The 26,663-nt window shown below is 46.1% G+C and overlaps 1 protein-coding gene across 6 annotated transcripts in view; it reads left to right on the top strand.

Moving 5' to 3' along the window:
- The window catches only part of WWC2 (WW and C2 domain containing 2), a 210,100-nt gene that overhangs the window by 134,995 nt on the left and 48,442 nt on the right, over window positions 1–26,663 (top strand). For all 6 annotated transcript variants that reach the window (XM_081795646.1, XM_078445265.2, XM_078445268.2 and 3 more), the window contains 9 exons: window positions 4,952–5,081; window positions 8,245–8,391; window positions 9,417–9,490; window positions 13,209–13,451; window positions 19,059–19,148; window positions 20,201–20,820; window positions 23,994–24,123; window positions 24,977–25,057; window positions 25,158–25,244. In XM_081795646.1, the coding sequence (XP_081651772.1) occupies window positions 4,952–5,081; window positions 8,245–8,391; window positions 9,417–9,490; window positions 13,209–13,451; window positions 19,059–19,148; window positions 20,201–20,820; window positions 23,994–24,123; window positions 24,977–25,057; window positions 25,158–25,244 (1,602 nt within the window). The remainder of the gene's footprint in view (window positions 1–4,951; window positions 5,082–8,244; window positions 8,392–9,416; window positions 9,491–13,208; window positions 13,452–19,058; window positions 19,149–20,200; window positions 20,821–23,993; window positions 24,124–24,976; window positions 25,058–25,157; window positions 25,245–26,663) is intronic.

Here is a 26,663-nt window from a genome sequence, read left to right as displayed (position 1 = left end):
TTTTATGAGATCCCCGAGTGGTTCTCAAGTATAGCTGTGTTCTAAGAACCTCAGCAGACTGCAGAGCCCCCCCCCCCCCCTTCAAAACTGAGCAGATCTAGAATGCCACAGATGTGATATTTAGTAAATTGCATGTCAACATAAAGGAGGGCTTTGTGGTGCCAGTGGAGAGAGGACACAAACTTTGAAGAGTGCCACAAAACGTTTAGCTATACGGTAAACATTCTTAAGGCACATGAAATTCTAACTCATGTCACCACCCGGGATTAAAGGTTAGCCAAACTTTGCTGTTTTTGTTATATTGATATAACAATGCTGTATTGTTTTAAAGCAGTTTGCTTGCAAGCAATTTTTATAGGAATCTGAGGCATGTTTAAGAATCGGTCAATAACATTCCACAAGAAAACAATAGACATCTGTTGTAGAAATTCAGGCATTCTCTTGCAATGATTCTAAGCCCTTGAACCAAAGGCAGAAAGATACGATATCTAACATCAGAGACCTCTCTTGTTGATCCTAACTATAGACAAAATAAAGCTGTTTTCATTCAGATGTTAACTACCATACTACTAGAACATTGGATAAAAATTGATTGAACCCAGAGACCATACTTTCCAAGAAACCACATTCCTGATACTATAAAGGAACTTTTACTTGGGGTTTTGACAGAAAATATATTTCAGGAAAAGATGTAAATAGAATCCTACTGCGTGCTTTACCACCTCTCATTTATTCACGATAGAATGGGATATTTTTGCCAAATCTGGGGCTATAATATAATTTAAACTCAGGCTTTCATTTTACTGGGTACAGTAGTTCATGCTGGATGAATGAATGTAGCTTTATTCTCTACATTATTCATTTCAGTCTGTGGTCCCAAAGTTGACTTTGGCCTCGGCAACAGCAGAGCTTATGTGTAGATGGACATTTCTACTTTGCCACCTGCAGCATCCACTCAAATGTGGCAAATGAGAAGGGATGGATGAAGCACTGAGCAAGCCAAAAGTATATACCTATTGTGTGAAAATTTGGCTCAGGGGGTACATATTTGCCAGGGAAGGTGTGCAAATGGGACTCTCTTATCTTTCGGGAGAGACGAAGACACAGGGGAAATTAATAACAGTGCACAGAAAAAAAACAAAAGGAAAACGTTTGTTTGCTTTTTATTTTGTTTAGGGAAGAATATAAAATGGCATTTCTCAAATCAAGAACAAAAAACACAGTAGTTTGTCTTAAAGATCAGCAAATAATGCCCATATTTTGTTTGGTTTTTGTTTGGTTTTATTTTATGGTCGGTTAGGGTCGAAAAAGAGAGAAGAGGTGGGAGACGCAGAGTTGAGGAGAGAAGAAGAGGAACAGTTAGAGGAGAATGGAGGTGTTCAAAGGAGGAAGAAGAAGGGAGAGGAAGCCCAGAAGGAGCTCCGCGGTGGGCGCTGAGTTGAGATAGCCTGTCCTCGTCGTGTTTAGCACCCAACTGAGCGAGCAGTGGGCAGCCAGGAGATTTTTGTCTAGTTCTGAAGCTCTCTGAAATGTAAATGAGCAGGCTTGAAGTAGTCCTGCCTTTATTTTTAAGTGTTAAAGTTAATTTCTGAGAACGGCTCACCTACTTTTTTTGTTTTCAGATGTTAAAGTTGATTTGTGACTTCAAGACCTGTTTTGCGGTTAGATTCTGAAGGTTTTTCACAAATAGAAAGAAATCACTTGGGCTTTAGAAATTCCCTTTGACACAGTTTAAGAGTCCTGTGTTAGTAGCTACTTCATGAAATCTCAGGGCTTTGTGGGTTTTTTTTTTTTTAATTAAAATAAGTTTTTTTGCCTCAACTACTCAGTTGGTAGATACAGTACTTAAGGGAGCCAACAATTTCTCTGATGAATCCTTTCCCAGAGAAATGGAATTCACCAATATTCAAAGTACCCCCAGTGATTTTTATCGAATATTCCAAGTGTAATAGGAGAGCCCGAAGCCCGAGTCTGTCCTTTTGAGGATTATGACCCGACTAGCTAAGTGTTTATGCAATCTCAAGGCTAAAGTCGGGTAAACTTCCTGGTCTTACTTCTCCTACTTGGAGGAAGTGTGACTAATAGATCTCTAGAGTCCCTTCCCACCCTAAACACTGTGTGCGTGCGCATGCGGCTGTTTAATTCAGTGATGCCGTTGGTTGTACTGTATTATCGAACAACCTGATGATGAAATTTATTTGATCTTAGGTTAAGACTGTTCGGCAATAAAATACTAAAACAGTACTTGGGGAAGTAGGTTATCTACAAACTGCACTTGCTCGAGTCAACTTTGGAAGAGTAAGATGGCATCATTGGTGGGTGGTTGTTTGGTTTTTGTTTTGTTTTTTCAGATTAGTCCCTTCACACTGACATAAAAAAAATGTCCATCATTACATGTTTTAAACCGAACGAGCGCAGAGCCAGTTTTCTGTGGCTTCATGGATGCCATTTCTCTGTGGACAAGACTAAGAATTATGTCCAAGAGTGAGAGCTCTTGGCCAGTGGGGCAGAAGCATAGCCGTATGTTCTTCAAGTGAACCCTGAATTGTATTCAAAATGAATGCCGGGCAGCATCAGTGGCTGGAGAGTGATAGTGAGGGTCTTGTTAAACCATTTTTTTTTTTTAACGTTTACTTATTTTTGAGACAGAGAGAGACAGAGCAGACCAGGGGAGGGGCAGAGAGAGAGGGAGACACAGAATCTGAAACAGACTCCAGGCTCCGAGCCAGCAGCACAGCGCCCGACGCGGGGCTCGAACTCACGGACCACGAGGTCATGACCTGAGCCGAAGTCGGACGCTTAACCGACTGAGCCACCCAGGCGCCCCTGCCACTTTTTTTTTTTTTTTTTTAAGAATTAGGTAATTTGGTTGGGCCCTTCATGCACAAAGAATTAGGTTACTTGAAACCCCCTGACATAGGGTGACCATGCAAACTGTAAGGACATTTGGTGAGCAGATCTGCAGGGGTGACAGATGAGCTGGTGGAAGAACTCTTTATTCAACGTTAGCACCTCTGCTCTTCTGCCTGGTTCCTAGATTTGAACTCGTCCGCAAGGCAAGCAGTTTTACCTTGACTCATAACGGCCATAAAACAGAACGAGCATTTTTCACGTATTTGAAAACCAACAGGAAACTAACCACACGATCCAAATATGTAGGATTCTCACTGGTATAAATAATAATCACTCCCGTTTACGCATCGCCCACCAGCTCCTAGGCACCGTACTTGGTTTTGCACAGACATCAGGGCATGTAAGATGAGGCGACAGTGAGGGATCTGCACTTCCTGTAGTCGTTCAGTTTATTGGCACTTCTGTCCTGCTAAATCCTTTCCCGGTGGCCTTAACCTGTCTCAGGGTGGAGGTCGGATTAGCGTGAGGAGGTTTGAATTCAGCCAGTGGAAGGATCGCCCAAACTGACTCAAGACAAAATGACTGAGCTTGAAAATGTTGAGAAACGGACTGGGCGTGAGGTGGGCGATGGGGGAGTGTGAGCTAGGAGTGGTTGGAAGAGAAAACGGGAGAACAGTCGGCTTGAAAGCACGATGTCGGTATGTGGGGAGAAAGTCGCAAAGTCATCAGCCAACTACGACCGTCCAAAAACCAGCTCCTGCTGTTTGTGTAACTTGTACTCTGTCAACAGTCTTTAACATTTTTTTTTCTCCTTTCTTTCTTTCTTTCTTTCTTCTTCCTTCCTTTCTTTCTTCTTTCTTCTTTCTTTCTTTCTTTCTTTCTTTCTTTCTTCCCTCTTTCTTTCTTCTTTCTTTCTTTCCTTCTTTCTTTCTTTCTTCCCTCTTTCTTTCTTTCCTTCTTTCTTTTCTTTCTTTCTTTCTTTCTTTCTTTCTTTCTTTCTTTTTTCTTTCTTCTTTCTTCCTTCCTTTCTTTCTTCTTTCTCTTTCTTTCTTTCTTTCTTTCTTTCCTCTCTCTTTCTTTCCTCTTTCTTTCTTTCTTCCCTCTTTCTTTCCTCTTTCTTTCTTTCTTTCGTTCTTCCCTCTTTCTTTCTTTCTTTCTTTCTTCCTTTCTTCTTCCTTTCTTCTTTCTTTCTTTCTTTCTTTCTTTCTTCCCTCTTTCTTTCTTTCTTTCTTTCTTTCTTTCCTTTCTTTCTTTTTGCTTTCTTCTTTTTTTCTTTCCTTTCTTTCTTCTTTCTCTTTCTTTCTTTCTTTCTTTCTTTCCTCCCTCTTTCTTTCCTCTTTCTTTCTTTCTTTCTTCCCTCTTTCTTTCTTCCTTTCTTCTTTCTTTCTTCCCTTCTTTTCTTTCTTTCTTTCTTTCTTTCTTTCTTTCTTTCTTTCTTCTTCCTTCCTTTCTTTCTTCTTTTTTCTTTCTTTCTTTCTTCCCTCTTTCTTCTTTCTTTCTTTCTTTCTTCTTTCTTTCTTTCCTTCTTTCTTTCTTTCTTTCTTCCCTCTTTCTTTCTTTCCTTCTTTCTTTTCTTTCTTTCTTTCTTTTTTCTTTCTTCTTTCTTCCTTCCTTCCTTTCTTTCTTCTTTCTCTTTCTTTCTTTCTTTCTTTCTTTCTTTCTTCTCTCTTTCTTTCCTCTTTCTTTCTTTCTTTCTTTCTTCCCTCTTTCTTTCCTCTTTCTTTCTTTCCTTCTTTCATTCTTCCCTCTTTCTTTCTTTCTTTCTTCCTTTCTTCTTTCTTTCTTTCCTTCTTTCTTCTTTCTTTCTTTCTTTCTTCCCTCTTTCTTTCTTTCTTTCCTTTCTTTTCTTTCTTTCTTTCTTTTTGCTTTCTTCTTTCTTTCTTTCTTTCCTTTCTTTCTTCTTTCTTCTTTCTCTTTCTTTCTTTCTTTCTTTCTTTCCTCCCCCTTTCTTTCCTTTCTTTCTTTCTTTCTTTCTTCCCTCTTTCTTTCTTTCTTCCTTTCTTCTTTCTTTCTTTCCTTCTTCTTTCTTTCTTTCTTTCTTTCTTTCTTTCTTTCTTTCCTTCTTTCTTTTCTTTCTTTCTCTTTTTTCTTTTCACAGAATTGATAAGAAAATGTCTGGAGGCCAGAGTGGCTATGAACTCAGTGAAGCCAAAGCCATTCTAACTGAACTGAAATCTATCAGAAAGGCTATCAGCTCAGGAGAAAAAGAAAAACAAGATCTGATGCAGGTATGTTACAAACATTTTGTGAAGTCGGACAGCTACCTTCTGGGGCCCCAGAAACTCTTATCGGGGCGGAAGCTCTCCATCGGAATCCGGATGGCCCTTTATCACCCTGCCTCATTCACACAGAACTTGCTCCCATAGGAGATGTTTGTGGGCACCAAGGCAACAGGCTGCCGTGAACGCGTTGGTTCCGAGGTTCTGATGTGCTTGTTTGAAGGCAGGCTTTGGATGGCTTTTGAGACAGGACGTGCTGGATCCTGGAGTCCACGTGAGATTAGCATTTGGGGGCACCTGCAACTCACTGAAACTTCACGTGGAAACCAGATAAGCAGGGTTACCTAAATTGTGATCCTCAGCTGGGGACACACAAAGGGTACGTCACCTGTCAACAGCAGGTCGAGGATATGCCCTGAGGAGTATGGGAAAGGCATGTGAGGAGCTTCAAAAAGCTTCGCCCCACCCTAGGTGATTCTGAGGTGCCAGCTGGGGGTGGGGAATGCCGACCCAGCTGGGGGGTGCCCATCTAGTCATCCTAGGAAAGCTGCCGGTGGCAGAAAATCCCCGTGTGAAACCTGTATAGTTCTCAGCCCAAAGGTGAGCCAGCCTTGTGGGTACAAGAAACAACCATTCAGTGATCATTGTCCTGCATTTTAAACACGTATAGTCAGCAGATGCAGTCAGATTTGGGTTTTTTTTTAAGAGCATATCTGTTCCTTCTCTTACCTTCCCTCCATCCCATAATGATCACAAGGTCCAAGAATTCTTTGTATTTCAGATATTTGGGGTTCTGAGTAAGGATTCAGTCCGTGTCTTCGGGAAAATGTTAGAGCCAGCGGCAATGTTTGCATTCTTAGTAGAACCTCTGCATTTAAATACTATATTCAAGTACCTCATGTCAGTTTTCAAAATGCCAGCGGAATGTAGGTACATGTTCTACATGTACCTATAATTTTGCATTTGGGGAATTTTGAAATAACCTGCAGGAAGAGATCAAATAGAAAAGACAGTAGTGATAATGGCGAATCCTTGTTAAGTATAGACTGTGTGCTGGGCAGTCTTCTCCCTGCCTTGCATGAAAGTAGTTCAGTTAATTCTGACAACAGCCCTTGGGCATGTATTGTTCTCACTTACAGACAAGGAAATTGCAGGACACAAAAGTTAAGTAGCCTCCTTAAAGTCACACAGCTTAGGAGTGGCAGGACTTTGGTTCAAACCTATGCAGTCTTGCTCCAGAATATGTGGTTTTAAACATATATGGGAAACATAGAAAACTTTATTTGGATATATTTCTATTTTGTTCTAAAGCAATCCTGATGATTAAAACAGTAATTCCTAAAATGCACATCAGAGGTCCTTTGGAAAAAAATTAATAGTTAGCTTGAGCAAATTTATGTTGGAACTTTATAATTCAGCCATCTTAGGTTATCTTTGATTCTTCCAGTAACGAAGAAATTTGGATTTACAAACAGACCAGATTAAGTTAAAAGATTAGAGTCCTTTTCAGTTACTAAAGTATATAAAATAATTGACTAGTAGATACAGAAATCGAGAGTAGAGCTAAGAAGGACATTAGGTGGGTAGCTTCCATGACTTTCAGACCTCTTTGACCATGACCCACAGTAAAGGATACATTCTACATGAAAACCCAGTCACACACAAATGTCTTTATGTTTGGACACACACACACACACACACACACACACACACACACACCATATATCACAGATGTTTGCCTGCTGTTAATACTAGTAATGCGGTCTGAATTGACTTTCTAGTCTCTTCTTTTTCAGCACAAAACATACCAGTCATGACCTACTAAATTGATAAGGTATACTGTCATCCCAGACAGGCTTGAAAAAATACTACTCTTTCCACTCTACAGGTGAAAAAATAGAAAAGACTTGCCCAAAGTCACTAAAAGGCTTCTATGTTCTTTTCTGTGATATATTTGATATGATCGTTGAAGTCTCATCCCTCTTGTATTTACATTTTGCATAAATGAACCTTTGAAAAAGAAAATAAAAAAGGCCGGGTAAAAGGCACATGTCAGATCTCTGATATTTCTAGTTTTTTGGGGACACTTCTCATTTTTTATTGTAAAAATTGTAAATATCAGGATTAAATCCTGCCTTTTCTTAAAGTTGGCAATAATGAGCTTCTTACCATTTTTATTAGTGTTAGGGCCAGGGGAGGGTTGGGAACAATTTAGTTAAGATTTTTCTCTTTCTTAATACTTTCACTTGCTCACATCCTCTCTTGAAAGTAAGCTCAGTATATTAAACACGGGTGGCAATGACAGGCACATTCATTGTTGATTATTCACTTTACAAAACCAGACATTATCACTCTGGCATTGCCATGCAGTCAGTGTAAAGATGGGCTGGGACCAGCTGCCAGCACTTCAGCTTCTGGGCCTCAGTTTCCTCATCTCTGACATTACCAGGACCAGATAATCTCTTGGGTCCCATCCAGACGTAAAATGGCATTATTACGGAAGTCTGCTAAGTAGGAAGTTTTCTTCTATATCTAAAATGAGATTGCACTGTAGGTATTCCACATAATTTCTGCTGTATGAAGTGAGTAGTTAAGATGAGTCATTTTAAAATAGAGATCTTTTTGGGGCTCCTGGGTGGCTCAGTCGTTAAGCATCCGACTCTTGGTTTTGGCTCAGATCATGATCTCACGGTTGGCGAGTTTGAGCCCCACATGGGGTTCTGCACTAACAGCGTGGAGCCCGCTTGGGATTCTCCCTCTCATCCTCTCTTTCTGGCCCTCTCCCGCTTGGACTCTTTTTCTCTCTCAAGATAAATAAATAAACCTTACAAAATAAATAAATTTTAAAAATAGAAATCTTTTCGATTGTTAAAAGTAAGAAATGTATGTACTAAATGTAAAGGTGCCATTAAGCACAGCGTGAATAATTCCAGCTTGGGAAAGGTAAGATAATCTGTTTATTATGACCTCACACACTTCCAGAGTCACACGGGTGTATATGGGAAATTAGGTTCTAATCTTATTTTTTCAATAATTTAAAGTGATACATACCTGTTAAAGTAGCTGGTTTTTTCCTATCGAGATCACTTCTTTCAATTTAATTTTACCTGCTGGGTGAGTCTTGCCATCCTAAATGTTAAGTTTCACGTACGACTTTGTGTTTCCTGAACAGAGTCTCGCTAAGCTGCGGGAGCGGTTCCATTTGGACCAGAGCACGGGCACATCCGAGCCAGATTTGAGGTCCAGTCCTGTGAACTCCCATTTATCTCTCTCCAGACAGACCCTTGACGCCGGGTCACAAACCAGCATTTCCGGAGATGTAAGTTACCCACGTGAACGGTTGGCCCCAGCGCTGGCCGTGATGGGCCTGAATTACAACATGGATGGCAAGTGGGACAGGTGCTCGCTAGGTGGTTTGAATTCCAACTGCGTGGGTTCAGTATTTCATATTCAGAGATTGGTTTTAAAAATCAGAGCCTTATCTTTTCTGTCTGGATGTCACACGTATCAGGATTTGTCCGTATGAATGGTTTTGCTCAGACTTTCTCGTATTTATTCAGAGACATTATTGAAAGGTTACAGACACATAAAAATTTAAGTTTCCCCTATTAAATTTAGAGTCTTAGAAATTTAGATCTTTTCAATTAAACATTGAGGCTGATGAGAAACAAAAAAATATGCCTTTAAAAGCTAACAGATTTTTTTTTATATCCAAGGTTGTTTATACTAAAATGCATGTATGGTTTATGCCCAGCATTTGAAAATATTTACTATGGCTTTGAAAACTATGAACTATTTTGCCTTCTCTTTGGGATGCTGTTTAGCAGACCTTTACTTTTCAGTACGTTCCCAGTTTGCGTATTCTGTTCTGCGTCCTTGAATTCTGTGCCATGAAAATAAAACAGGCAGAGATCAACAGTAGGACTTACCTGTTTGAAAAATCATTTTTTTGAAGTTGTTTAGTTAATATCATGCATTTGGAAGCTAAATGATGGAAATTTTGGCTCATGGAGACGAAATTAGTTTCAGTTCGTAAATTTTATTGACCTGTGTTCCCTTCGTAAACTCTAAGATACCAGAAACATTGACATGATACTTTTTATCTTGAATCTGATGTGTGGAGAAAATGATGTTGAAGTCTTTGAAAAACAGACAAGCTTGAATTAAAAAGAAATGTTTTGCCCCCACTGAGACTGGAAAGTAAGTGCCTTTTTAACTGGCGTTCCTGATTTCAAGACCATCTTCGTTAGTTTTCCAATTACTTGTGCTTCCTAGAAACAAAAGCAGTTTACCTTCATTCATTAGCAGAGTTAATTGACTTTTTTCCCTTTTGTTTTTTACCAGATCGGAGTGAGAAGTAGATCAAATTTAGCTGAAAAGGTCAGGCTGAGCCTACAGTATGAAGAAGCCAAAAGAAGGTAACAACAGGGGAGCTCTTCAGCGTTCGGTGGTCAGCGGGCGCAAACAGAATTTTCTTTTCCAGAATTAATCTTTACTCGTATAGTGACATCTGCTGGGTGCTCCCCACGCCTTCTTACCAGGTCTGCTCTTCAGGGTTTTTAGACGTAAGGGTTGCAGAGTTCCCCCTCTGCTCGCTGTCTCCCCCTCACCCCAAAGCTGAAGGAAAAGGAGAATTAATGAGAAGTGTGGGCATGTAATTGCCCCCTTGTCTTTTGGAAGAAAGAAGCTTTGAACTTGTCCAATCCTTACTCACAAGTACAAGCGGGAAGATTGGCTTCTTAGGTGGAGTCGTGATATCGGCTCAGGTACAGGACTTAATAGTAGTTCAGCTCTCAGGTAAATAGCTTTAATTCCTTTGATTTGAGGGGAAGACTTCCTGCTAAGGTGCTTGAAGACGCTGCAGTGTCTGTTCCTGCGACTGCCTTCAGGACAAAGGAGAGATTCTATTTCCCTCCATTCCCTTACAACCCTGTGCTTTCTTTTCGTACTTCGTGATTCTGTGGAAGGTTCAGGAGACTTCTCCCTCCTCATCCAGTGCACGGGCTCACCTTGTTTTCATAATATGGACACCTTGCTCATTTTATGGGGGAGGGTCATACAGCTCTGTTTGATTTCATTATTTTCCTTTTAAGAGTTTAAGAATGCTACTGATTTGTGATTTGGGAAGACATTGGCAGGAGAGAAACTTCACTGTCACCCTGTAGGTGACAGAGAAGCTTATGTTCCTCCTCAAGAACATGAAAAGCTCAGCTGAGAACCTGCTAGAATGTCAGTTTCCTATTAAGACCATCAGATAGATATTGAAGTATACCCATTATTATTGGTGATGAGGATTATTTAAAAGTAATTAGCAAAAATTCTTAGAGGTTATCTGGCTTTAACAAAGCAATTGTTTGATTTGCCTAAATGCAGAATTTCCCTCTTTATAGCCTCTGTTACTGCTATTACTGGGTTCTTTGATTTACCGAAAAAAAAAAAAAAAAAACAAAAAACCCTAACTAAGCTCTGTTCCACAAATTATTAACTGTGTGAGTTTGAACAAGTCACTTAGTCTCTCTGAATATTTCACTCAGCTGATTTTAATGCTTGTAAGTTTTCCTTATCAGATTTTACATTTCCTGAGGTTCTGAAAAATCCGGTATACTTTCTGGCTGCTTCTCAGTGCCCAGGCCGTGCCTTGCCCTCCACCATAAGGATTGAGGATTGCTTTGTGGTTTCGTGGCCCGGTGATGTGAAAGCCTCTGGTGGATGGTGTTTGCGGCCCTCCAGCTGTGAGCACACCAACCCCTTAGCAGCCACAACTCCTGGGCTCTGTTGTAAACAAAGAGCGTTCTGTATCTGGTGTTCTGAAGGAGAATGGCCATAACTCAGAATTAATTTTGGAGAACCACGCCTCATGCCCTGGGTTCTCTGGGGCTCCACTTGGCTTCCCCTGGATCAGCTTGAACTTTCGCTTTACTTTTGCTGCTAACAGTTTATTCCATCTGGAGTTTATACACAGCTCTTCTCTCCCCTGGGTGTCCCCAGAAATCTTCATCATGTCTCGTTCCCCAGATTTGGTGTGCTCTTTCCAAATAAAATTCAAGACCCACCTAATGCCCGATCACGCAAGTAACAGGTGCGTTTCTTTCCTTCATTAAGTCGTCGCTCCCAGTTCTGTTGTTAAGTCAGTCACATCAGAACTTAAGACATTGGTTCTTTCCCACTTGGTTGCATTGCTGGCCTATTACCATTTGGGGTTTTATTTTAAAGTTACTAGCGATGCTGATGAGAGGGTAGATCTCGAGGGTTTGTGCATATGTTGAAAATGCTTTTCTTCCTCAATTCTGAGTACGTAAAGAGGCGGGTTGTATTTCCCTGAAACCTGTTTTCTCCTCCAGCCTTTGTTTTCTGTGCTTAATGAAGCTAATAATATCATGCTTATTTAGCATTTTGATGATTAATTTTCTAGTACGCTGAGACAGTTGTGTACGGTTTTGTGGTTAAAGCTGATGTTACATCTATGGGAAGTGCAGACGGTGGGGGAAAATCACAAGTACGTTGTATATGCAGGGCCAGCTTAAGATGGCAGTTTTTTTTGTGTTTTTTTTTTTTTAAACTAAAACCAGAAACTGTGGAACTACTTCCATCTTTGTCCAGAAAACATTATTTTGTTCATCTTTTTCCTTTCCTTCTACAACTTCTTCTGTCTAAAAGTAAAAAAAAAAAAAAAAAAATACCCCCTTTCTATCTACTTCTCATATTCCAGTATGTGCTGTAACAGCATCCAAAGTAACCATCCAGCTTTGTTTTTTAATAAGAATATAGATTCCTTGTGCTAACCTCAGTTGCATTCATAACTTACCTTGATGTTGCGCTCGTGGTCAAAAACAGCCACGTGCCATTTACCTCGTGAACAGTCCTGATGGTCCTCACGGTGCCACAGAGCAAGTTCTTTGATTCAGATGGTCAGAACATTTTTTTTTAAGTTTATTTATGTACTTTGTGAGGGGGGTGGGGAAGGGGCAGAGAGAGAGAGGAAGAGAGAGAATCCCAAGCAGGCTCCACACTGACAGCACAGAGCCTGACACGGGGCTCGAACTCACGATCCGTGAGATCATGACCTGAACGGAAGCCAAGAGTCAGACACTTAACCGACTGAGCCCCCCACACGCCCCCAGAACATTCTGGTTCAGTCAGAAGTTAACTTTACCAATTAGCGTTAAGCAGTACACATAGTAGAATCGGAGGTCAGGCAAAATTATGAAACCAGTGAAGTTCCCCTCTGCTGGTTTTTCCTCCTCCTCCCCCTTCTCCTCACCCCTGTCCCCCTCACCCCACCACCTGCTGTCACCGTGGTGGAGCCGCTTCGGCTGCCCGTGCCGGCGAAGGTCCACTGGGAGCTTCGTGCTCCTGGACGGCTCCTGCATACTCAGGGAAACCGGGTCAAGTGCAGGGATGTCTGCGGTGCTGGCTCCATGAGTGCTCCGTAAGCGGCGTGGGCACCGATGTCACAGTGCACAGCTTCCGGGCAGCAGGAGGCCTGGGGAGAGGCAGGGCTGCTCCCTTTCCCTTGGCGACGCGGAGCCTGCTGGATCCACTTTGTTGTAATACTGGTCAGCCAAGCCACCGCTCCGTCTTCTCCCCTCGTCCTCCCCGACGGGCTGATAACCCGGCTGCCCCCCCAGCCGACCCCGGGGACCCCCATCTTACTAGGGGACAGCGTCTTCACCCAGAGGAACAAAACCTATAGTGATGTCACGGCAGCCATCATTTACCTGAGTCGTTTTTTTTTTTTAAACGGAAGCCATCTGGGTATCCCTCCTGCCACCCTACCCAGGCAGTCGCACGTCCCGGCGGGCCTGCCCGGGGCTCCCAGCGCTCTCTGCTTTTTAAGCTTCGGTGTACTTTGACCTTCGCTCTTCTTTTTAGCTAGGCGGGTTTGCTTACTTGTGTCTTAAAGGTGAGGAACATGCAGCAGACCGGAGCCAGGTGTGGGGCGTCCCGGGGCTGGAGGGCAGGCTGCTGCTCTTACCTGCCTCCCAGCAGGCGATCACGGCCCCCCCCCCCACCCCGGGGAGGGTCACCGGGTAGAGTCGGGAGGGCATCTAGACCCCCAGCCTTGGCTGGGTTGTGTCTTCCCTTTCCTGGGAGTTCTAAGTCTGTGCGCCCCTCTTCTTTATCGCTTTATTTTAGTATGGCCAACTTGAAAATTGAACTGTCAAAACTGGACAGTGAGACCTGGCCCGGGGCGCTGGACATCGAGAAGGAGAAGCTGATGCTGATTAACGAGAAAGAAGAGCTTTTGAAGGAGCTGCAGTTTGTCACGCCACAAAAACGCACCCAAGATGAACTGGAGCACCTGGAGGCCGCCAGGCAGCGGCTGGAGGAGGAGCTGTTGTCCGTGAGGGGTCCGCCGAGCCGGGCGCTGACCGAGAGGTTCGTTTTCCTCCCTGGGGCCCCGGGCCCGGCAGCCCCCGGGGGTGCGTCTTCCCGCGCCCGGGTGCCCGTTCCCCGGTCTCCGCAAATCTGCACTGCGGCCGTCCTTAGTGGCCCGAGCCCCGGCACCCAGGGCCTTTCTTTCTGTAGGGCGGTGGAGCGTTACCCTCCTGAGGCCCCGTGGTGTCAGCTCCCCTGTTGGGAACGTGAACTGCCGCGACAGACGTTGAATAAGTAAGGAATGTGGACATAAAACCAGGAATGCAGCACGTCGCTGACTGCGTGTGATAACAATGGCTATAAACTCTTGCACCCTGATAAGAAAGATTATCTGGACTGTTAGAGCCACTGAAGCTTCCTACTCTGGGTTTTACGACTCACAGGAATGCAAAAGTTTATCGCCTTTCATTTCACAAGGCAAAGACAACTTGCTCCCTTTGGGTGTCTTAACAGGTCGCAAAAGGTTCGCTTGGATTTGGTTTGTCGGTCGAAACCCTCCTGTGAAGCAGGTGAAGATGTAAAGGGAAATACTTGAAGCAGTTTCCCGATCTTTCTGTGGGAGGGTGGGAGTTGACCACTCCACGTAAAACAGCCAGTTGTGTGAGCGGGAATATCAGGCAGGCGCTGTGCCCAGGAGCCCCGTGTCCAGGCCTCGCTGACGGACGTGGTCGGACAGACGCCTGTTCCAGCCGTGGACCGTGCAGCCTTTCAGAACCACTGCACCAGGGGCGTCCGGGCGGCTCAGTCGGTTGAGCGTCCGACTTCGGCTCAGGTCTTGATCTCGTGGTTTGTAGGTTCGAGCCCCGCGTCGGGCTCTGTGCTGACAGCTAAGGGCCTGGAGCCTGCTTCCGCTTCTGTGTCTCCCTCTCTCTCTGCTCCCCTACTCACTCTCTGTCTCGCGCTCTCAAAAATAAATAAAAACGTTAAAAAAAAAAAAAAATCACTGCACCAGCAAGCGCTTTAGGCCAGGCGAGCAGTGCCTGTCCCGGAATGACAGGAAGGAAGGTCACGTTCATATAATTTCAAGTGACCTGGAAGTAACTTTAAGACACCCAGCCATAATCCAACTGCCTTTTTTTTTTTTTTTTTTTTTTTAATTTCTTGGCCTCTTGCCTTCTAATTCCTTGTCCCCTTAAGGTTGTGTGGCCACATAATATCAAAATATTTGAAGTGTGGGGCGGGAAACAGTAGGAAGGAGAACCGCTGACGTTCCCGGGTAGGTGTTGGCCTGTGGACTTGCCTGCCCCGAGTTTAATCGCCTGGGGAGAGTTGACTTCTGTGAGTTAAATGCCGGTCGAGAGGATGACTGGCCACAGCTTTACGGAGCAGGCACACGCGTCAGAAGGGAAAGCCTCTGCACCTCACATTCCTGAAAGAATTCTCGTTGCCCACCTGCCGCTTCTTTCCTCCCCTCCTGCTCAGACATCTCTGTCTAGCAGTGCCGGCTGAAGGCTCTCCCCAAAGGTAGATGTCAGCGAGGCCGGCCAGGGAAAGATACACCCAACAAAGAGCAGAAGGAACAAAAAGTTCCGGAGAGAAGGCAGAGTCCCGTTGTATTCCTGAACTACCTTGATGTCCTGTCTGTCTTTACAGGTCTTAAATTTCTAGGGTAAAAGTTTGCTAATCACCAGTGAATAGGATGGAATGAGTAGTTTTTGTGTGGCCCACACACAAAGCAGCAAGCGTGTTTGCATCCTGTGTCACGCTTACTGAGTGTTATCTAATGACACATGCCTCACGGGGCCAAGTGCGTCCCAGCCATTGTCCGTGGTGTGTGTCTGGGAAGGGCCCCTACACGGCCTTTACGTTTGTTCTGGGAGAGAGAAAATAGGTGTGTGTTTGTTTTAATCAGAGTAGCGTCTTGTTTGTCTTTTTTATTAGAGCTAGAACTTCAAAAATGACTAACGAAGTAGCATTAGAAATAGTTTGTTCCCAAGCGCCGAGGCTTTGGCTTTCGTACTTTGGCTTGCGCATAATCCAAGAAATAACTGGAAGTAACTGCCCAGATCCCAGCAGAAACAGTAGGTGTGAACCCCTCAGAAAGAGGAACTATGAAATACATTAAAAAAAATTACCAATTTAGTGAGATCCAGCCCTGGGTTTTGTATCGGATGGGGAGTAGGCAGTTTGACTCTCCTCCTGACTCAGGATACTTGCGTGACCCTGTCTCCCACAATCGGATGTTAATGTTAGCAGGAAGGGAAGTGTGTATGTTTTATATTCGGAGTATGTTGTTGGCCAGAAGCAAATCTCCATCATTATGTCGTAGTCTGAGGTTGAGGGGACTAACACCCTCTTGCTTGAGCAACTTAAACTTTCCTCACTGCTGTCCTTGGATGTAAAACGGCCCAGCGTCTCCCATGTCCAAAAGAGCAGAGCCACCTGCCGAAGGGAGCACTCTGGGAGCACCGAGTCTTTTGCTGCCCGAGTAGACCCAGATGGGTCGGCTTTGGAGTTTGTTGTCGTCGGTTCTCCTTTACTCCCCTGCGCTGTCACCTTTTCCACTTCTGCATTATTTCCTTCTACTGTCTGTGCATAGAGTATTTCTGCTCTGCTTATTGTTACTGTTGAACTGAAACAGGTGTCTTAGAAGGCAAGAGGGTGGCTCTGAACAGCGGGCTTCCTCGGTGCTACAGCAGGTGGTGGCCGGAGACACTTCCGGGAAATAAGGGTCACTGCACAAGCCTTGGTTTCATCATAGAACAAACTGCTTCACCAGTACGAAACCCCTCAGCCTCCCCTTGGCATCTGCACGGCTGTCAAAGAAACCACTTCTGGGTCCCCCCAACTCTCCCCGTTTTCCATTTATGTTGTGGGTTTCTCATCATTTGGGGGGGGGTGGCCTCAGGAAAGATTCTGAGCCATGACTGAATTTACATCTCTGAAGGAGCTAAACTCTCCTGAATTTCGTGACCCCAGAGACCCCCAGCACCACCACTCTGTGGGCAGAGCACTCAGATGAGGCGAGGACGCTCCCACCTAGGGCAGCAAAGCAGTTTGGGAAGAGGGAGACCTCCCTGTGAGGGATCAGCAGCAGAGAGAAATGGTTCTCAAATGAAAAACGTCACGGCGTCTAGGATTTCTCACACAGCTTCCGTATTCTCTCCATACAGCTGCTGAAATTCTAAAACTTCTGTGCTTTTCCGCAGCTGATAAGATCTTAACACTGCTCCTTCTTTTCTCACAAATCTCGTCTTAAATCTTGCCGAGGTGTCTTCGTTGTTCCTTAATTATATGAATGTTTTTGTCTCTGCTTCTGAACAAATGTTAAAGCAAGTAGGTGGGGGTATGAGTGTCATTTATTTTTTAACGGAAAAGGAACGGCTCACTTGTATAGATGGCGTGACATTTTCCCTAGGTGGAAAGTTCTGGGTAGTCTTCATCAGGGGGCCCCGGGCAGGTGCTTCTGTCTCTCAGGGCGTGAGGGCAGAGAGAGGGCGGGGTGAAGGCCCTGCCTGGGTCTTGTGTAGAGCAGAGGAACGGAGAGTGTGGACCAGCGGGAGGGGCCGAGTTGAAATGACCCTTTCTCAGCTTGGAGAAGGGCTCGCGGAGCCTGGGATGCACCCTCGGGAAGGGGCTGATACCTGAGCAGTTTCTTCTTATCCCTGGTCCAGAGGAAGTTGGGGAGAACGCTTCCTACAAAGGACCCCTGGGATCTGAGGGAGGCTGCGGGCTTCAGTGACTCCCTCAGAGACGAGGGTCAGGTGCTTGACCGAGGACGGCCACTCCACGGGAAGGGCTTCTGTGACTCTCCCAGGTGCTTCGTTGTGCTTCTCCCAGCAAAGACACAAGCACAAGGGAGTGTCTTCAGGCAGCCTGGGCAGACCTGGGGCTCGCCTTCCAGGAGCTTCGGGTCTGACTGGGGAGCATGCAAACAAGAATACGAGGCCAGGTCTCAGTGGTTCAAGTGACCCTAAGAGGGCCTTCGCAGTCGGCTGGGGGAGGCCGCAATGGGGCCGTCGCTTGTGCCTGAGAGGCGGAAAGCTTTGGATGGTAAATTTCGCAGGAAACACGGTTATGTCATACCGAGGCCTCCTTAACACACTGGAAAAGCCTTCATTTGTTCGTGCAGGATTTAGTTTTAAAACTTATCTAACAATGTTTCTCCTGTTTCGGAAGACATGGGTTTGGGTAGGTTCTTGGGCTTTCTCCAGACCTTTATACCTTCTGATTCAGTTAATCTAATTCATATTCATTTTCTCCCCTGTTGAGTTTTTGTTTATATTTAAGAGATTAAAAAAAAAAAATAGGGACTGTATTCCTTTTCGAAATACACCTTTGAAAGCTGGGAATTAAGAATTTATCATGCTTTGAAGTGCTAAACAAAATGACAAGAATTGCTTTTTTTTTATTTTAACATATAATGAAATTGTGTGGGTGACACATCAAAGGACAGATAGCTATAAATAAAATATGGGCATGTTTCCTTACTGCCTAAAACATACATTTCAAAGAGGTTAGAAATTAGGGAGATTTTCTCTTTCTCCAAAAAAAAAACAAAAAAAAAATCGCTAATTTTTATATCCCCACCTTGGAAGGCGTGCTGAGGCTCTGAACAAAAAGCATGTGTTTTGATGTCTGTGGAGTACTTTCTCGTACATCACTGCATTTGATCCCTTTAACAGCCCTCGCGGGCAGACACAGTAGGATTTTAATCGCCGATTTGCAGAGGAGAAAACTGGGACCCCTTGACTAAAGTGACTCGTTTAAGGACACACGGTTCACAGCAGCAAATCCACTGGAAACCCCGGTGATTTTCTGGGTCCCACTCTGCCGTGGTTGGCCGTGCCGGACGGGCTCAGGCCAGGGACGTCTGAAGACCTTCAGCTGACACTGACCACAGGCCCGTTAACATCTTAAAATAACTTAGTCAAAAACACGGTTCTCTAACCCTCGAATTTTTTTTTTTTTTTTAAACTTGTTCGGTTGAACGTGGATGAAATTTCACGGTAACGGGCACAGGCAATGAGATGCGTTACGGTAGGAACCGAAATCACTTTTGTGCCTTTTCCTTGTTTAAACTGTTAAGCCCAAATGAGCTCACACTGGCAATATGGACTAATTTGTTTTTTAATCGCTGAAATTCTCATCCAAGTAAAATTGGAATTGTTGTCACTAAATATTAGTCCGGGACGGTCCTTGTCAATTCTAGCCCTCACAATGGTCCTTCACAGATTGGCTGTCGCTCCTGTCAAGTGTCGTAGTAATTTAAGCCCAGGTCCCAGGCCTGTGGAAGGATTCTGTAATCTGTGTTAGTGGTTTGTGGTTTTCCTCCTCGCTGTCTTTCTCTACCTCATAAGGGCACAGAGGCTTTTTTTTTTTTTTTTTTTTTTTTTGTAATCCATTTAAGAAAATAGCAGGTTATCAAAAGTTTTAAACTTCCCAGTAAAGTTGGAGACTCGGGCTAGGTGTCCCTCTTCCTCTGGCGTGGCTGTGGACTCTGATGCCCACCTCACTCCTCGCTGCCCTTCTGTTTTCTCTCTGGCCGACCCATTGGGATTTCCCCCTCGTGGTACATAACGTCTGTGGAATCAGAATCTTTTCCTTCGGTTTCCACGCCTTAGCGTAATTACATGGAAGTAAATGCATTTGTTTCTTTTTTTCCAGATTGCATTTGGAAGAGCGAAGGAAAGAGCTGCTACAGAAACTTGAGGAAACTACTAAATTAACTACTTATTTGCACTCCCAACTGAAAAGGTAAGCCTGTTCAGCCCTTGAGGGAACAAGAACATTCGGGCATGTTTTGGTTCACCCTTGATGACTTTGGTCAACTCTTTGAAAGTAAATAAAATAGTGATGCCAGTACAGCTGAAACTTGGATGATCAAATTTAAAGTTGCGTAGATTTTTTTTTTTCCCCACGAACCCCAAGGTCACAATGTGGAATATGTGTGAAATATGTTGTGGGAAGAAGATTTGTTTTAGCTATGAGTGCGTACTTAGGAAAAGGACACATTTCTCCACCTCCCTTTTTCCTTGAAAAAGGGAGGGCGGGGATGACTTGCCTTCAAATAATTAACTGTCCATTCGCTCCTTCAGTGTGCCCACAGAGGAGAGGAACGGACAGGGAGACAGGCTTGTGTGCAACCCCCTTATTCTTATAAGCTTGCCTTTTCCCTCTCTAGAGACTAAAAGCTTTATTCTTTAAGCAGAATAACTGCATTAACACTCTACCAGTTATGCTTTTTCCCCTCCTTCAATATTATTTTTTTTAAATTTTTTAAGTGTTCATTTTTTGAGAAAGAGAGAGAGAGCATGAGCAGGGGAGGTGCAGAGAGAGAGGGAGACACAGAATCCGAAGCAGGCCCCAGGCTCTGAGCACGGAGCCCGACGTGGGGCTAGAACTCACGAACCGTGAGATCGTGACCTGAGCCGAAGTTGGACGCTTAACCAACGGAGCCACCCAGGCGCCCCTCCCCCTCCCACATTATTAAACTGCGTAGTTGCTTCTCGATATCTGTGCAGGTAGATTTATCAATAGGTAGTTATCACTTTTTTTTTCTTTTTTAATTTTGCAACAGGGAAATTAGAACAGAACTGCTATTTAGAGAGGACTCAGGGAGCCAGCTTGAAAGTGCTCAGGAGTCACCAAGGCTATAGGTGGTATAGTGGCAGCCACCACCCCCCCCCCCCACCCTGCCCCCGTCATGACGTTATTTGGCGCCTCGGGGGGCCGAAGGGGCCGGAAGGCACGGTGCTTGGGTGTTGCGTGTCGTACCAGGCGTCACAGTGAGTGCTTCCCCCCCTCAGCCTCTCTGCCAGCACCCTGTCCGTGTCGTCCGGGAGCAGCCTGGGCTCCCTGGCCTCCAGCCGGGGATCTCTGAACACCTCCAGCAGAGGGTCGCTCAGCTCCCTCAGTTCCGGAGAGCTCTATTACACCGGCCAGAGCGACCAGGTAGACGCGGATTATCAGTGTAAACTGGACCTCCTTCTGCAGGAGAAAGGCGGCTACATTCCTTCTGGACCCATCACCACCATCCATGAAAACGAGGTGGTCAAGTCCCCCAGCCAGCCTGGCCAGAGCGGCCCCTGTGGGGCGGCAGCCACAGCCACAGGCCACACTCCCCCACGGACTGAGGCCCCCAAGTCTGTGACGTCCCTGTCCTCACGGTCCTCCCTCTCCTCCTTGTCCCCTCCCGGCTCCCCCCTGGTTCTGGAAGGCACGTTCCCCATGTCTTCCCACGATGTCCCTCTCCATCGGTTCACTGCTGACTTTGAAGACTGTGAATTGAGTAGCCATTTTGCAGACATTGGCCTCGGTGACAATCAGATCTTGCTGGACTCGAACTCGGGAGGAGCGTCCCAGTCTCTCGCCGAGGATAAAGACCTCAGCGAATGCTCCCGGGAGCCGTTGTATGAAGGAACTGCAGGTAAGCCGAGACCTTTGCCTCCACGCTTTCCCTCTTAATTATTTTCAGAAGAGTGACAGGAGGGTTACGTTTTCCACATAAACAAATTGTGCTGGCCCCCTTCTCTGTCTGCTGCGAATTCATTTTGGCTTCACTCGAGGAGGAGTTTTTATTGATATACCCGGACTAGACATTTTTTTCTTTAACAGCTAAAAGTCACTTTCCCTATTTAATAGACTTAATCGTTAAGTATCTGTCCTGTTGTCCAGAAACCCCCTGTACGGTGGCAGCTGGCTGGGAACATGTTTTGTGAACACACGTCATAACTTCCACATAGGTTCTCGTTCTGAAATAGCAAGGCAAAGAAGAGGGCTTTCTTTTAAAAGTCGGTCTAAAACAGATTAAAACCAAGGCAATTAGCATACCAGCTAATTAGTACCGGGGTTCAGTGTTTGGACTGCTCAGGGAGTTCTATATAAATACAATTTTTGTTTCGTGCCAGACTCTCCCTTTCTGCCTCAAGTTAATTTGGGGAAAGCCGGTTCCCAGGTGCCGGTGTTACCCTGCCATCTTGTGGCCACGTTACTTTTTGCAGCCCGGGGAAGGAGCTGCCCGTTGACTTCTCACTGAGCCACAGAAACAGAGGGAGAATCGAATTCTTTTTCTTTTCATGTTTGTATCCCTTTGCAAGGCGGAAGCTTTCCGTATATTCGGTGTGGCTGTAAAGGAAACAAGATGCCTTGCCTTGCTGGCAAATGACCATAGCTGTGGCCTGAGGAGGACGGTGGGTTTCGGAGCTCGCCCGGAACAGAATGTGAAAGAAAAGCCCCAGTGGTGGTCCCCAGGAGCCCCGCTCCGATCTGCACTCGGCTACCTCGTGCCCCCACGCGAGGGGACAGGCCTCTTTACAAGCATTTTCCTGCCGTTTCGAGAAGACTGTTTTGTATTTCTGGTCCTAAGAATTCTAAGCATGAATGGACTGGCCAACTCAGACGTTTAAAGAGAGAGGCAGATCCAACGCGTTTGTGTGGTTTCTAGTACGGAAGGCCGAAGCGCCACCTGTTGGTGGCCCGGAGCAGGGGCAGAGGCAGGGCACGCGGGACACGGGTGTGGCGTGTGCGGCGCTGCCTGGAAGGAGCCAAAGTTACAAGTCGCGTGTTCACTCAGATCATCAGCATCAGAGACCAGAAGCACAGGAGTGGCGTTTCCCTAGTGGCCAGGAGGAAGCAGAAGCCAGCCGTGGGGCCGCCCTCCTGCCCCCCGGAAAGGAGTGCGGTGTGTGGGCCTTGCGTTCTGGCCCCGGAGCCGGTTCGGGCCTGCGGTCTTACTTCGGTGCAGTGAGCGTGAGCGCCTCACCCAGGCCGTCCGCCTTGTTGCTCCTCCCCTGCACAGTGGGAGTGACACAGTGTCCACCTCGTGGGGTCCTGGGAGGACGGGTGCCATAGCACCTGTAAAGCATCTCCCTGCGCCGGCGCTCGGCTCTGAGTTCCCGTGATTAATACCACCGTGGCACCAGAGACAATACAAACCGCGCCAAGCACAGCTCCTTCCACAACACGCTGAAATTTATGAAAGAAAGACCAAGCAAGAGAGGAGAGCCGAGTGTATTCTGTGCCATTCGTCTGTGCTTTGGACCTGAAGGATCTCGAGCGTTGCGGCTCTTTGCCCTCTTTGTGCGTCTGGAATTCTCTAGCGACTCTTCTCCACACTCAGTTCTCAGGGGCGGGGCAGGGAGGCCGGCCCGACAGTCGCCCGGGGTCCGAGCCCACCTGGGTCCTTCGGCCCCTGCCCGGCCGTAGCCTCGCTCCTGCCACTGGGTCTGCGGCCGTGTCTGCGAAGTCTGGGTCCGCGGCCCAGTGTCGCGGAAGCTTCCGGGACACGGCTTTTAGCTTTGAAACGCATATTCGATCGGAAAGCTGCTACTAAAAAGTCCCCCTAAAAGAATTACGTCCGAGAGTTTTATTTGTGAAGAGTATCCGGTGCCGAAGACAACTAAAAAGCACGTTTTTAACCGTAAAGGCTAATAATCCCCTTCAGGCCAGATCGCCAGCGCTCGGTCCTCTCAGGGAGCGTCCGCCCTCCGTGCGGGGGCGGGCGGCCCCTGGTGGTGACACGGCTCGGCCTCCTCACCACTCTGGAGTCTTCCGCAGGTGAAGTCGGACTTCTCTTATGTGCGTCTTGCCGGAGGACAGAGACCCCGTCGGAATGACGACGAAGTCCTTCCAGTCGGTCTCTGTCATGGTCAAAGTCAATTTCAGCTGCTGTGGCTATTCCTGGGGGTAATCAATAAATCATGCCGTCACCTTCACCCCTCACAAAGGGGGGGGGGGCGGAGAGCGGCACTTCGTCATCGAGGAAAGAGCCTTCCCACCGCCAGAAATAAAAGGGGAAATGCAGCAATCAGTCCTGTAATCTGAAGCCGTAAAACTTAAACATCTTAACAAGATGTCAAGTCACGACTCAGAAGGGGGGCGAAATGCCTACGAGTCCTGATCCCTGCTCCCTCGCTGGAGGATGAAAGCGCTCCACAGGCTTGCTGCTTATTACATAGGAGCGCAGCTTTAAATGAACGCTTCTTGCTCACTGCAGGATGCAGAGTATGAATATGAGTTAGAGATAAAAGTTAAGTGGTAGTTGGTGCTAAGGATTCAGTGGCACAAAGTTTTTTTCAACGGTGTTAGCCGGTGAGGAATTCTAGAAGTCAAAGACTTTTTTTTTTTTTTTTTTTTTTTTTTTTTGCTTTTACTTCCGTGAGAGACGCAGAATATGGCATGTGGAGAGAAGGGGAGGGCAAAAGAGGCAGGAGCCTGTCTGCCATTGAGTACTAGATACCCTCTGTTGCAGAAACACCTTTAATATTGGAGGGACGCGGCCTCCTTGCCGAGTGCGTGGTGACTGCAGTGACAGAGAGAGGCGAGGGCCCAGGGAGGGTGTCTGTCGTCTGCCCCTTCCCCTCACGTCCGTCAGGACAGAGAAGAACCGTAGTCTCTCCAACGACGACCAAACTAACCGGCGTCCCGAGAAGTCCCGGTGCCTCGAATCAGCTACATCTGTTGATTCACAAGGCAACGTCCTTGAGTCTCAGGTGGAAGGAAGTGTTTTGGATTTCTCGTGACCAAACCGCGTGTGTGGTTTTATACTTAACTTTTCTGAATGATAAATCCTAAGAGGAACTATCGCTCGCCCCTCCCTAGATGTGGAAAAATCATTACCAAAAAGAAGAGTGATCCACTTGCTTGGGGAGAAAAGTGCTTGCGTGTCAGCTGCTGTGTCCGATGAGTCTGTGGCTGGAGACAGCGGGGTCTACGAAGCTTTCGTGAAACAGTAAGGACTTAGCGGGAGTGCTTTTCGGTGACCCTGTATGTCCTCATAGCTGCGCACGGAGGTGGGGGCGGGGGGAGGACTCTGGACTGTGAGTGCACCAGCGCCCTTAGTCTGCTCGTGCAGTGGTAAGGGTCGTTGGCCCTTAAGAGGGGGTAAGGGTCGTCGGCCCTTAAGTGGGGGTAAGGGTCGTCGGTGTTAAAAGAGGTGAGGTGCCTGAAAATTTCTGTACACCAAAAACATCCCACCTGATCCTCTTGGAGACTTAAAATTTGATTAAAAAATTTTTTTTGTTAAAGTTTATTTTTAAGAGAGAGAGAGAGAGTATAAGTGGAGGAGGAACAGGGAGAGAGGGAGACACAGAACCCGAAGCAGGGTCCAGGCTCTGAGCCGTCAGCACAGAGCCCGACGTGGGGCTCGAACCCAGAAACCGTGAGATCGTGACCCGGGCCGAAGTCAGACGCTTCACTGACTGAGCCACCCAGGCGCCCCTAAAACTTGATTTTAATGAGAATATTGGAGGTGTTGGCCAGTACCCAAATGGCACATGAAGTTCCTTGTGTCTTTCTGAAAGCCTGGAGTATGTCTCGGGGTGTGGTGGGCCCCAAGGAGGCTCAGGAAAGTCTCAGGCATCAGGAAGTCTTTCCCCTCAAGGTTCGGAAGCAGACTGCTCTCGAAAAGGTGAAGAAAGATTTAAAAGAGTGAGCTTTCGCTGGGGTCAGGTCCACTGGGTGGTGTCGGAGGGCTGTGAATTCAGGTTTTCATTCGGAATCATTAAGTGGCAAACGGTAACCATCACGGTCAATACCCCTGCTCCTAAATGGGTCCCCTACACCCGCTGTCGCCCTGTCCCTAGGCCTAGTGAAGTTGAAGATGTTCTGTACAGTGAAGGGGATGTCACCATCGTGGAGACTGCCCAGGTGCAGATCGGACTCAGGTAAGGGAAGGCCCCCCGGGGACGGACGGTGTTCTGGAACTCGGTGCCGCGACGAGTGGCCTGTGCTCTCTCCTGGTCTCATCAGCTCCTCTCTTGACAGATATGATGCCAGAAGGTCAAGTTTCATGGTGATTTTAGCACAGCTCCGAAATCTCCATGCCTTCCTGATACCTCACACTTCAAAAGTGTAAGTAAAATTAGCGAAGAACAAGTAGGGGAACTGAAAATTGTTCCCGTCTGATAAATCGTCCGTTGTAACCGAGCAGTTCATCCAGATAAAGATGAGAAGGACATGGCCGGGCCGACCACGTCTTAATCCATAGTGGATGAAACAAAGAATCGGAGAATGTGCAAAAACCATATTAGATGTTGATCCTTACGCAGCCAATTCGTTAATTAGCCTGGGAACCAAGATTTTTGAATCTCCCTTTACAGTCAGAAATTCTATATTGTGCTATGTTGGGGCCTGGTTGTTGTTGTTGTTGTTGTTGTTGTTTTAATTTAATTAAAATGTTTGTGGTTGCCTAATTATGACCGCTGTTGGTTTGCAGGGAATTTCTGATCTGTTACAAGAAAATGTGGTGATTAAATTTATCAGTACAACTTTGCCAAACACCTTATCGTGTTACGTGTAACGTGTCCTTAACATCAAGTATTCGTTTCCCCGTGACCATTAATTTCTTAAAGTTACTTCACGTCGTCAAATGAAGTGATGTCATTACTGCTCCGTAGTCTGTTGCTTAGGGACTGTGTTTCCTGACAGGTATTTCTAGCAACCTTTACCACCATTCACACTTTCTGGAGTCAGCGTTTCAGGGACTCTCTTAACAGCCCATGGCTATAGAGCACCAGAAGGAAGCCAGATTTCAACTGAGCATCTCTGACTTCGAATCCAGAATCCATATGTCCTACAGCCTTGCACTCAATAATATGTTCAGTCTGCCAGTACAAGGGCTTGGAAAGAAGAAAGTCCTATTGAGGGGTGACTCCCCCCTCCCCAGACTCTGTACCCAGCCAGGTGGATGTTTTTCTTATTGATAGAGTATATTCCTCAATGAGGAAGACATTGAATAGAGTAAATGTAAGAGTTCTGGATGCTTTCTCTATGGGTTTACTTTTAACCACACCTGAATATTCTAAGAATTGTCAGAAAAAAACTAGATCTAAATAAAAATGTAGCTAGATGGAGATCATTCAGTAGGCAATAGATTAGAGCTACTGGGTGTCTGTGTGTTAATGATCGTCAAAGCCTGAGGGGCATAAGATTCCAGGGGGGGAGTGGGCTCACAGGACCTCCTGAGTCAAGGTGTGGGTGGGATCCGCATTAATAGCAAAACCAGTAAAGAAGGAATGCTTACTGGGGAGTATCTGGATCACCCCAGAGAGCCTGCTTCCCGGGACTGAGATTAGGAAGTCCAGCCAGCGAAGACTGGCTTCGTATTGTTATTTGTGACTTCTCCCTGCCAGTAAATCGCGGACATACTGGAGCGTTGGCAGCCTTTTCATTTCAGGGTGGCGGGTCTGGGAGATGACGGTTCCCCCAGGGATCGAATCTATGAACAGGGAAAGCCAGCCCACAAGCCCAGGAGACAACCACAGAAGGGCC

The sequence above is a fragment of the Panthera onca genome, chromosome B1 (genome assembly GCF_046562875.1).
Source record: "Panthera onca isolate mPanOnc1 chromosome B1, mPanOnc1 haplotype 2, whole genome shotgun sequence".
Taxonomy (NCBI): domain Eukaryota; kingdom Metazoa; phylum Chordata; class Mammalia; order Carnivora; family Felidae; genus Panthera; species Panthera onca.
The sequence above is the reverse complement of the archived record's forward strand: the minus strand, read 5'-3'. Positions and strand labels throughout refer to the sequence as shown.